The 12889-nt window shown below is 36.6% G+C and overlaps 1 protein-coding gene across 4 annotated transcripts in view; it reads left to right on the top strand.

The window, feature by feature from the left end:
• VPS13A (vacuolar protein sorting 13 homolog A) overlaps window positions 1-12889 on the top strand; it is a 253635-nt gene that overhangs the window by 150214 nt on the left and 90532 nt on the right. For all 4 annotated transcript variants that reach the window (XM_020879716.2, XM_020879717.2, XM_020879718.2 and 1 more), the window contains exons 40-44: window positions 6803-6895; window positions 7370-7726; window positions 10700-10801; window positions 12107-12265; window positions 12432-12687. In XM_020879716.2, coding sequence (XP_020735375.2) covers window positions 6803-6895; window positions 7370-7726; window positions 10700-10801; window positions 12107-12265; window positions 12432-12687 — 967 coding nt within the window. The remainder of the gene's footprint in view (window positions 1-6802; window positions 6896-7369; window positions 7727-10699; window positions 10802-12106; window positions 12266-12431; window positions 12688-12889) is intronic.

Raw genomic sequence — 12889 nt, 5'->3', positions numbered from 1 at the left:
GATAGCTAATTGTGGTTTTGATTTGCATCTCTCTAATGATTAGCATTGTTGAACATCATTTCATGTGCCTGTTGGACATCTGCATGTCCTCTTTGGAAAAATGTCTGTTAAGTTCTGCTGCCTATCTTTAATTGGAGCGTTTGGTAAAAAAACAAAAATGATGTTGAGTTGTATGTTCAGTTCAGTCACTCAGTTGTGTCTGACTCTCTGTGACCCCATGAACTGCAGCATGCCAGGCCTCCCTGTCCATCACCAACTCCCAGAGTCCACCAAAACCCATGTCCATTGAGTCAGTGATGCCATCCAACCATCTCATCCTCTGTCGTCTCCTTCTCCTCCTGCCCTCAATCTTTCCCAGCATCAGGGTCTTTTCAAATGACTCAGCTCTCTGCATCAGATGGCCAAAGTATTGGAGTTTCAGCTTCAACATCAGTCCCTCCAATGAACACCTAGGACTGATCTCCTTTAGGATGGACTGGTTGGATCCCCTTGCAGTCCAAGGGACTCTCAAGAGTCTTCTCCACCACCACAGTTCAAAAGCATCAGTTCTTCAGTGCTCATCTTTCTTTATAGTCCAACTCTCACATCCATACATGACTACTGGAAAAACCATAGCCTTGACTAGCTGGACCTTTGTTGGCAAAGTAATGTCTCTGCTTTTCAATATTCTGTCTAGGTTCGTCATAACTTTCCTTCCAAGGAGTAAGTGTCTTTTAATTTCATGGCTGCAGTCACTGTTTACAGTGATTTTGGAGCCCAAGAAAATAAAGTTCTCACTGTTTCCATTGTTTCCCCATCTATTTGCCATGAAGCGATGGGACCGAATGCCATGATCTTAGTTTTTTGAATGTTGAGCTTTAAGCCAATTTTTTCACTCTCCTCTTTCTCTTTGATCAAGAGGCTCTTTAGTTATTTTTCACTTTCTGCCATAAGGGTGGTATCATCTGCATATCTGAGGTTATTGGTATTTCTGCTGACAATCTTGATTCCAGCTTGTGCTTCCTCCAGCAGAGCATTTCTCATGATGTACTCTGCATATAAGTTAAATAAGCAGGGTGACAGTATACAGCCTTGATGTACTCCTTTTCCTATTTGGAACCAGTCTGTTGTTCTGTGTCCAGTTCTAATTGTTGCTTCCTGACCTGCATATAGGTTTCTCAAGAGGCAGGTAAGGTGGTCTGGTATTCCCATCTCTTTCCACAGTTTATTGTGATCCACACAGTCAAAGGCTTTGGCATAGTCAGTAAAGCAGAAATAGATGTTTTTCTGGAACTCTCTTGCTTTTCCAATGATCCAGTGGATGTTGGCAATTTGATCTCTGGTCCCTCTGCCTTTTCTAAAACCAGCTTGAACATCTGGAAGTTCACGGTTCACTTACTGTTGAAGCCTGTCTTGGAGAATTTTGAGCATTACTCTACTAGTGTGTGAGATGAGTGCAATTGTGCGGTAGTTGGAGCATTCTTTGGCACTGCCTTTCTTTGGGATTGGAATGAAAACTGACCTTTTCCAGTCCTATGGCCACTGCTGAGTTTTCCAAATTTGCTGGCATAATAGTGTAGCACTTTCACAGCATCATCCTTCAGGATTTGAAATAGCTCAACTGGAATTCCATCACCTCCACTATCTTTGTTTGTAGTGGTGCTTTCTAAGGCCTGTTTGACTTCACATTCCAGGATGTCTGGCTCTAAGTGAGTGATCACACCATCGTGATTATCTGGGTTGTGAAGATCTTTTTTGTACAGTTCTTCTGTGTAATCTTGCCGAGCTGTTTCTGTATTTTGGATATTAACCCTTATTAATTATACCACTTGTAATTATTTTCTCCCATTCAATAGGTTGTCTTTTCATTTTGTCAGTGGTTTCCTTTGCTTTATCAAAGCTTTTAAGTTTAATTAGGTCTGTGTTTGCTTTTATTTCCTTTGCTTTAGGAGAGAGATCCAAAAAAAAAAAACTTTTGCAATTTATAGTAAAGAGTTCTGCCTATGTTTTTCTTTGAAAGTTTTATAGTACCTGGTTACATTTAGGTCTTTAATCTATTTTGAGTTTATTTTTTTGTATAGTTTTATGGAATGTTCCAGTTTCATTCTTTTACATCAAGCAGACTTTTTAAATATGACTTTTCAACTTGTAGGTGGATTATTGCTTGGTCACAAGTTTCTTCCTTCAGATGGGAATGGAAGTCTAAAGAAAGGAGACCTTTAGCTGGGCATCTGTATAAGGGAAACGCTTGTGAACTTAAGTTAAAACTTCTATTGTGTTGAGAAATACTCCCTATCTAATTTTGAAATTATCTTAGTTGTAAATAAGTGTGGAATTTTATTGAGTGCTCACTGTCGTCTGTTGAAAAAGCTGAAATAGTTTTTATTAGTCTTATTATAAATTACATTAATAGTTCTCCCATGGCATGCCAGGTAACATTTATGGGTTAACCCTAAATTTGAGACTATCTTAGTTTGCTCTTATATTCTGTTTGCTAATTAGGATTCTTTAACAAAATATTCTAACTGTTCTGGAGTAGTAGGTGAGAGGGACTTAGTAGAAATGACATTTTTGCTGATGAATAAATGCAGGAACATTAAGTATTAGCTTGTTAAACTGAGATAGTGGAGTCATTAGAGTGGCTTGGCATAAGATGCTTCAAGTCAGAAATGACTACCAAAAATATAAGATAGAGAAAAGAATGTGTTATTGTATAACCTTTTGTTGAACCTCAGGTTTGAAAATTACAGAATATTCAGTCATACAAGGAGCACTTTCAAGAGATTACTGTCTGTTTCGCTGATCTCAGTGAAACCAGAAGGCCTTAGAAATCATAAAGTTATCACCCCTTAACTTTATTAACAGGAGGCCATCATTATATAAAAAAGATCCATGAATGCAACATTTGTCTAATGGAATGAAATTTCATGAAATCTATAGCAGGCCCTCAAAGTTCTTGAGAAAATTATTTTAGCAAGAAACACTACCATCATGGCATGAGAGAGGCAAAAAGTGCAAAATGATGAGAGACTCTTGCACCCCCCCCAAATCCTGGCAAGGTGCAGAATAATAAAACTGCTCAGCTGCAGTTTTGTGCTACCTGTTGTGAAAAAAGAGGAAGGATGACTTGGAGTGAAGTTCAGAGCCACAGAGAATTATTCCTAGCCTTTGAAATCTAATCAGGAAACTCATTTACTTGGCTGTATTTCAGAACTGCTTTGGACTAGTGACTCCATTTTACCTTCTCTATGAATTGAAATGTCTGTAATTGTTATCTTCTATCTGTCCCACCATTCTATTTTGGGAGTGATGGGAACCAGGAACTCAGTTTCAGTTTTAAAAGAAGTTGTGCCCCAGCAATTGTACTTAATAGATTATACCTAAGAACTTCATCATCATCTGAACCTGATTTAGATTTTAGACTTTGAGCTAATAGATGAGATTTTAGAATTTTGAATTAATGAGAGATGTAGATGAACTAAAATTACATGATGTGATGAAATTGATAGTGAAGAATTTGCGATTTGTGATCTCTGAAGAAGATTTAGCTTCAGCACCAGGGACCAGGCTTGATCACTCAGAGCTTTTGTGTGGCAGACTTTTTATTCCAGTGAAAAAGAGAAAACTTCTGACACAGATACCAGAGATGGGATGGAGAGTGCCCCACTTGCTAGTGTTCAGTTCAGTTCCGTCGCTCAGTCGTGTCCGACTCTTTGCGACCTCGTGGACAGCAGCGTGCCAGGCTTCCCTGTCCATCATCAACTCCCAGAGCTTGTTCAAACTCATATCCATCAAGTCGGTGATGCCATCCAATCATCTCATCCTCTGTCATCCTTTTCTTCTCTAGTCTTCTATCTTGCCCAGCATCAGGATCTTTTCCAATGAGGCCATTCTTTGCATCAGGCAGTCACAGTATTGCAGTTTCAGCTTCAGCATCGGTCCTTCCAATGAATATTCAGGACTGATTTCCTTTAGGATGGACTGGTTGGATCTCCTTGTAGTCCAAGGGACTCTCAAGAGTCTTCTCCAACACCACAGTTTGAAAACGTCAGTTCTTCGGCACTCAGCTTTCTTTACGGTCCAACTCTCACATCCCTGTGTGACTACTGGAAAAACCATAGCTTTGACTAAATGGACCTTTGTTGGCAAAGTAATGTCCCTGCTTTTTAATATGCTGTTTGGGTCATTGCTTTTCTTCCAAGGAGGAAATGTCTTTTAATTTCATGGCTGCAGTCACCATCTGCAGTGATTTTGGAGCCCCCCCAAAATAAAGTCTCTCACTGTTTCCATTGTTTCCCCATTTATTTGCCATGAAGTGTTGGGACCAGATGCCATGATCTTAGTTTTCTGAATGTTGAGTTTTAAGCCAACTTTTTCACCCTCCTCTTTCACTTTCATCAAGAGGCTCTTTAGTTCCTCTTTGCTTTCTGCCATAAGGGTGGTATCATCTGCATGTCTGAGGTTATTGGTATTTCTCCCGGCAATCTTGATTCCAGCCTGTGCTTCATCCAGCCTGGCATTTCACAGGATGTACTCTGCATATAAGTTAAATAAGCAGGGTGACAATAAACAGCCTTGACATACTCCTTTCCTGATTTGGAACCCTTCTGTTGTTCCATATCCAATTCTAATTGTTGCTTCTTGACCTGTATACAGATTTCTTATGGAAGTCTTTATCAATGCTTTATATACTTTTATCAGACCTAGGGACACAATATATATCTTAAATTAACAAGATTAGAAGTAGCAATGGAAAGGTCTTACCAAACCCACTTCTGTAACATACATCTTTAGATAACAAGATTACTCAGAAGTTTCTTGTTAAGAAGGAGAAACCTGTCCTCAAGCAAGCTACATTGTTGTTATATAATCATTAATACAGAACTTAAGGAAAAACATACTCTTGAGCAAGATGAGTTGTTTTGTTGTGTAATCATTAGCTCTGGGCTTAAAGAAACTCAGTCTTAAAGATTGTTGTCATAACTGCTTAGAGTTTAAGAAAAAATGTCTTACGTGACTAAGACAAAGCAATGTTAAAAACAAAACAAAACATTTGCCCCTTTCTCTTGAGAGCCCTGGACCCCTTTCTCCTTAGCAGTCTACATAAGAATTAACTCTCTCAAGATTTTGGACTTCATGCTGTAATAATGGGAGGTGACTATCAGGATCCTTAGGAGGTGACCATATGTTATATTTGGGAGGAGTGTGAGTTACTGAGGGCTGCAGGACACATTTATGCTCACTATAGTTAGGGAAGACTCAGTTAGTTTACACTTATATTGAGAATTATTTAGCAAGTCTAATGTATTTGTAATTTTTTCTTCTTTTGTAGTTTGTCCTATGTAGATTAACTTATTTCATTTACTTTTACAATGGAAAAAAATACCATGATAAAACTTTTATGTTAGTAGCTCAATCTGTGGTTGAATCCACAAATACAGAACCTGTGGATACAGAGGGCTGACTGTACTTGGTCTTTTTATTTCTTAAGATAATGTTGACTTATAACAATATGTAAGTTTCGTTGTTACAGTATTATTTTTCTACTTCTGCATACACAACAGTATGTTCACCACCAAAAATTTAGTTTTTATCAGTAACCATACAGTTGACCCCCTTGACCCCATTTTGTTCCCCACTCCTTCCCCTATATAACTTCCAATCTGTTATCTGTATCTACATGGTTGTTTGATTTGTTCATTTCTTGTTTTTTTTTTTTTATATGACATATGTAAGTGAAATCATGCAGTATTTGTCTTTCTTTATCTGACTCATTTCTCTTAGGTCCATCATACCCTCAAGGTCCTCCCATATTGTTGGAGATAGCAAAGTTTCACCTTTTTATCCCTGAGTAGTATTCCATTATCATACAAACATATAGAAACACTCCACATTTTCATTATCTTTTCATCTGTTGAAAGGCACTCTAGGTTGTTTTCATATCTTGGCTGTTGTAGATAATGCTGCAGTGAACACGGGGGTGACGTTTATCTTTTTGAATTAGTGCTTTTGTATTATTTGGATAAATACCCAGAAGTGAGATAGGTGAATCATATGATAGCTCTATTCTTAATTTTTTGAGGACTCTCCATACTGTTTTTCCACAGTAACTACACAAATCCCACGTTTAGTGAATGAGGATTCCCTTTCCTCCACATTCTTTCCAACTCTTAATTTCTTGCCTTTTTGATAATAGCCATTACAACAGGTAGGAGGTGATATTTTATTTTGGTTTTGATTTGCATTTCCCTGATAAATAGTGATGTTGAACATCTTTTCATGTGCTTGTTGGCCTTCTGTCTTCTTTGGGGAAAAAAAAATCTATTCAACTTCTCTTGCCATTTTTAAAATTGTGCTGTTTGTTCCATTGTTGTTGAATACTGTGCCATTTTATCAATATACATAGGACTTGAGCATTCTTGGATTTTAGTATCTGCCATGGGTAGGAGGAAGCAGGTAGGGGACAGGTGTTTGTGTCCTGGAACCAGTCCCGAAGGGATACCAAGGGACTGCTGTAAAATAAAATACAGAATACAAGTTTTGTGAAATTTTCATATATTTAAGAAATTCTTTTACTTTATCAGTAGTAGTAATCAGTAGTGCTGATCAGTGTTATCAGTAGTGCTAATATAAGTACTTTCTGTTGATTATAAATAATGAATGAGAGGATAAGAAAGAAATGTTTTATTGATTCACTTGTTTTTGAAGTAGATTATTTTTACTAACTTGTTTATTTAGCATAGTTATCTATTGTTGGACAAGTCTTTAAGTAAAAATATTTTAAGAATGTGTTAATTTAATAGTATTGATTTTTCTCATATAGGTTTTGCAACCCTGTGACTTATTCTATCAAGCTACTCAGATAAGTCCAGATCCACAAGTACTTGAGTTATCAGTAAAATCCCTGACACTGAAGGTAAGTTATAATGTAGTGTGTCATTCAGATCTTTAGTGCCCTTTTGAAAAAAACAATAAAACTTAGAAATAAACAATTATAACAACAATTTTAATCATTAAATAAGCAAAAGGAAGCTGTTTAAAAATATTTTTGACACATAATTTTAAAAGTATACTTAATTTACATTTTATAATGAATGTTTTTATGTATTTTATTATTGGCAGTTGGCTGCTTCTGTAGATAGCTTCCTTATAGTATGATACTTGAAATTGGTCAGTTTAATATCAACGGGTAAATATTTTAACTATTGAAATTAGCTATGATAATAAAATTTTTTGCAGGCAGCAAATTGCATCTGTTTCTTGGTAGTAATGTTACTTCAGTATTAATTCCTCTTGATCCTTTGCCAAATATATTTCATGTTCTTTGAAGTATGTAGTTTGGAAAGTGATTTTTGTAGTTTTTTTTATTATTTTGAATTTTTCTTCTTAGGTTTCACCAGTTATCATAAATACTGTGATTACCATAACTTCCGCACTTTATACTGCTAAGGAAACCATCCCAAAAGAAACTGCTTCTTCTACAGCACATTTATGGGAAAAGAAGGATACAAAAGATTTAAATATGTGGTTTCTGGAAGAACCAAATGAAGCTGTAAAAACAACTCCCACACCTGAATTGGTACCCAAAGGAGAGATAATAAAAATGAACATTGATTCTATTTTTCTGGTTCTTGAGGCTGGCATTGGTCATAGAACAGTACCTATGCTTTTGGCAAAATCACGTTTCTCAGGGGAAGGCAAAAACTGGAGTTCCTTAATAAATCTCCACTGTCAGCTTGAGCTAGAAGTAAGTATATATAGTATTTTTCCAGATTATGTGAGAAATACTGCTACATATGAACTATTTTGGAAATCTCATTTAAACATTTAAGTTAAGTTTATCATAAATACGAAGTTTATTCTCAAACTTTTAGAAAAAAGTGTACCTATTTATGCCGTTGATATAGTTGTTTTTATGTGTATGTTACTTGTAGAGTACATATCCATATTGAGTTTATATTTCAACTGATTTCATTCATCTTAAGTTGATTAAATTAATAGACTGCTGTTCAGTTCAGTTTCTCAGTCGTGTCTGACTCTTCATGACCCCATGGACCACAGCACACCAGGCCTCCCTGTCCATTACCAACTCCCAGAGTCTACTCAAACTCATCTCCATTAAATCACTAATGCCATACAACCATCTCATCCTCTGTCATCCCCTTCTCCTACCTTCAATGTTTCCCAGCATCAGGGTCTTTACAAATGAGTCAGCTCTTCACATCAGGTGTCCAAAGTATTGGAGTTTCACCTTCAGCATTAGTCTTTCCAATGAACACTCAAGACTGATCTCCTTTAGGATGGACTGATTAGATCTCCTTCAGTCCAAGGGACTCTCAAGAGTCTTCTCCAACACCACAGTTCAGAAGCATCAATTCTTCAGCGCTCAGCCTTCCTTATAGTGCAACTCTCACATCCATACATGACCACTGGAAAAACCATAGCCTTGACTAGATAGACCTTTGTTGGCAAAGTAATGTCTCTGCTTTTTAATATGCTGTCTAGGTTGGTCATAACTTTCCTTCCAAGGAGTAAGTGTCTTTTAATTTCATGGCTGCAGTCACCATCTGCAGTGATTTTGGAGCCCAGAAAAATAAAGTCAGCCACTGTTTCCACTGTTTCCCCATCTATTTGCCATGAAGAGATGGAACTGGATGCCATGTTCTTAGTTTTTTGAATGTTGGGCTTTAAGCCAGTTTTTTCACTCTCCTCTTTCTCTTTGATCAAGAGGCTCTTTAGTTCTTCTTCACTTTCTGCCATAAGGGTGGTGTCATCTGCATATCTGAGGTTATTGATATTTCTCCCAGCAATCTTGATTCCAGCTTGTGCTTCCTCCAGCAGAGCATTTCTCATGATGTACTCTGCATATAAATTAAATAAGCAGAGTGTCAATATACAGCCTTGATGTACTCCTTTTCCTATTTGGAACCAGTCTGTTGTTCTGTGTCCAGTTCTAACTGTTGCTTCCTGACCTGCATATAGGTTTCTCAAGAGGCAGGTCAGGTGGTCTGGTATTCCCATCTCTTTCCACAGTTTATTGTGATCCACACAGTCAAAGGCTTTGGCATAGTCAATAAAGCAGAAATAGATGTTTTTCTGGAACTCTCTTGCTTTTCCAATGATCCAGTGGATGTTGTCAATTTGATCTCTGGTCCCTCTGCCTTTTCTAAAACCAGCTTGAACATCTGGAAGTTCACGGTTTACATACTGTTGAAGCCTGTCTTGGAGAATTTTGAGCATTACTCTACTAGTGTGTGAGATGAGTGCAATTGTGCGGTAGTTGGAGCATTCTTTGGCACTGCCTTTCTTTGGGATTGTAATGAAAACTGACCTTTTCCAGTCCTATGGCCACTGCTGAGTTTTCCAAATTTGTTGGCATATTGAGTGCAGCACTATCACAGCATCATCTTTTAGGATTTGAAATAGCTAAACTAGAATTCCATCACCTGCACTAGCTTTGTTCGTAGTGATGCTTCTTAATGCCCACTTGACTTCATATTCCAGGATGTCTGGCTGTAGGTGAGTGATCACACCATCATGATTACGTGGGTTGTGAAGATCTTTTTTGTACAGTTCTTCTGTGTATTCTTGCCACCTCTTCTTAATATCTCTTGCTTTTTTTAGGTCCATACCATAGACTGTTGAGTAGATGTAAAATTCTTAATTTTAAAAATTGAGTATCCTTTTTTCCTTAAAGTGATAATAGAGTATTTCTTTTCTCTTTGGAAATAGTGACATAAAAAATTAGAAGAATATGCTTTATACATTTATATAATGCAGGTCTTCATACTCTGGTGAGACCCTACCAAGGTCTTTCACATTTCTGTGAGAGTCCTTTGGTTATATGGAAGATACTTACTTTGAGCCAACATATATTATGCATCTGAATTTTTCTGCATAGAATCCTCCCAGGGATACTTTGCTTAAAAGTATTTAGTTTATGTTTAGTAGAAACTAATCTGATATTCTACTTCAGTCAATAAGTATGAAAATTTATAAGCCACTATAATATTTGTGATGATAGGGTTATATACTAATAGAGGTGGAACTGATAGACTAGGTTTCAAGTTTCCAAGTTTTAGCTAGAATTATCTGTATTTTGCAGAGAATTTGATCTAAGATGTCTAGGAAGTTCAGAGAATTGAAATATGTACATATTGCTACTGCTGCTAAGTCACTTCAGTCGTGTCCAACTCTGTGCGACCCCATCCCTGGGATTCTCCAGGCAAGAACACTGGAGTGGGTTGCCATTTCCTTCTCCAATGCATAAAAGTGAAAAGTGAAAGTGAAGTCGCTCAGTCATGTCTGACTCTTGGCGACTCCATGGACTGCAGCCTACCAGGCTCCTCCGTCAATGGGATTTTATGTTATTTGCCTTCACTTCAAAGGCTTTCAAAAAGTTAGTGGAGGTAGACAGAATATGTTTTTAAAACTCCATTAATGTTTGATAGATGAACATAGTTTTCACTGTTAAACCCAGCCTGAAAATCAAGAAAAGATACTTAAAAGAGATTTTTTTCTGGAATAAATTGTGAAGAGTAGACCCTAAAGTTAGCCAGATGAGGAAATCATTGAGACAGAATGTATAGGAAACTGATGGCATGTCGATGGTTTTCATACAGAAGAAATAGCACAGCCAAAGGGAATGGTGTGGAGAACAACATGAAGATGATTTTAGAAAATACAATATTTTATTTAAAAAATTAAATTCTCTCTCTAGGTACATTATTACAATGAAATGTTTGGTGTGTGGGAGCCTTTGCTTGAACCCTTAGAAATTGATCAGACTGAGGATTTTAGACCATGGAATCTTGGAATCAAGGTATTTTTGATATCTGGAAATTTTTTTCAAATATTGAGGATGTCCATATCACACACACTTTAATTTTAATCACAACAGAGTTCAGATATTTCATTATGAACCTTTCCACATGCTTTCTTGTTTGACCTCTGAATGTAATTTTCAAACCCGACTGTTGCCTCATGGGCTTCTAATATAAATATTGTGTAACATTTATTATGTACTAGACACTGTCTTAAATAATCTACTTTTCTTTAAACCTTAAAACAAACTTCTGAAGAAGATACAGTTTTAAACTTCATTTTAACATATGATAGAACTAAAACTGTGGAAGTTAAAGGACTTCCATAAAGTAATAACACCTTTAAATTTGAAGAGATGGAATGCAATACTGGCTGCAAAGTCCCCACTCATAAACTATCGTCTTAAAATATTTCTAGCATTTTCTTGTAGGTTTCTGTCTGTCCCACATTTTCCTTGGTATCTGAAGGGTGTGTATGTAAAAGAAAATACATTATTATTTACTTCAAATATAGTATGAATTTATGTAATCATATAAATCAGAACCTTTAGATGGATGAAATTGTGCTTCTGAAGCAAGAGATTGTAGGATTATTGGTATATCTCCTCCCTGATAATGATTCTGTCAAATAATGAACAGATTTTCAGTGGCTTAAAGCCAGTTAAAGGAACAGTGAAGGTGACTAGCTTGGCATTTCCAGTCTTTTGTATTAGACCAGTACATTTGATTGTGCTCATTTCAGATAAAGGATTTGGATAAAGGAACTTCTTTGGCGGTTGTTAGGTCAGAATACTCACAGGTAGTAGACTTGCAAAACTTAAAAAGAGGTAGGTAGTTTGATTCACATGTGCCTAGGTTGTAGTGGCACTGTTCTGCAACCATTGTTGGACTTTTTAAGTCCCTAGGTTTCTGTTCTTTATATATAGCATTTATAACACCAGTAGGCTAACTTTTCTTGCCCTGAATTTCCACATTCTATGATGTATGTGCTTCTGATTTTCATTCAGATCCTACATGCGTTTACTTATTAGGGTTTTATTTTCCCCTTCTAAATTATGTCTGCCATTTTAGTGTAACTGAGGAGGAGAAGAACTTTTCTTCCAGTATTGCTTCTGTCCAGGCGGCATTAGTTGGGTGATGTCCCAGTAATTCCAGTAAGGCAGTGCAACTGATAAAATGTATTGCTTTCTCTAATGTTGTGGTTGAAATTTGTCTGATGTTTGTTTTTCCTTTGTAAAATGAGTTGTGCCATGTTCCTAGAAACAGATTTTTCTCATATTTCTATAATTTATATGTTATTTTAGATGAAAAAGAAAGCCAAAAAGGCCATTGTCGAGTCAGGTACTGAAGAAGAAAATTACAGAGTACCAGAATATAAAACTGTCATCACTTTCTATTCGAAAGACCAGCTGAACATTACATTATCTAAATGTGGCCTTATAATGTTAAATAATTTAGCTGAGGTAAGAAAAGTTACTTGAAACTTTAATTTGGGGGTCCTAGTCTGAGTTAACCCTTCGGTTAAAAAAGAAGTTTTAGTTAACTTAGTTGTTTGTCATATGGCTGTTAGTGTCCTGCTTGTCATTTGGTTTTCTACATTTTCTTATATTTATGACTCTTCCTTGTTAGGCATTTACAGAAGCTGCCACCGGATCTTCAGCTGCCTTCGTAAGGGATCTGGCACCTTTTATGATTTTAAATTCTCTTGGACTTAATATTTCTGTTTCACCAAGTGAATCTTTTAGTGTACTCAGCGTACCTATGGCAAAATCATATGTATTGAAAAATGAGGAGAGTTTAAGTATGGATTATATGCGAACTAAAGACAATGATCATTTCAATGCAATGACCAGCTTAAGCAGCAAACACTTCTTCATTCTTCTTAGTAAGTGATAAATTACCGTCCTGGTGCTTTATTTTCTAAATTATATTTTACATCCCACTTTACTTACTCCTGGTATCTCAGGTTTTTTATTTCCTTCCTAATATGTTGCAAATTTTATTATTTCCTTTGCAGGGCATTGGTTGCTGTTGTCACTGTATTGCTGTATTTCAAATTCTGGCTTTATCCACTGCTTTATTTAGAG

Source organism: Odocoileus virginianus, chromosome 18 (assembly GCF_023699985.2).
Source record: "Odocoileus virginianus isolate 20LAN1187 ecotype Illinois chromosome 18, Ovbor_1.2, whole genome shotgun sequence".
In the NCBI taxonomy this organism is placed as follows: Eukaryota; Metazoa; Chordata; class Mammalia; order Artiodactyla; family Cervidae; genus Odocoileus; species Odocoileus virginianus.
Note: the sequence above shows the minus strand (reverse complement) of the source record. Positions and strands in the feature narration are given on the sequence as shown.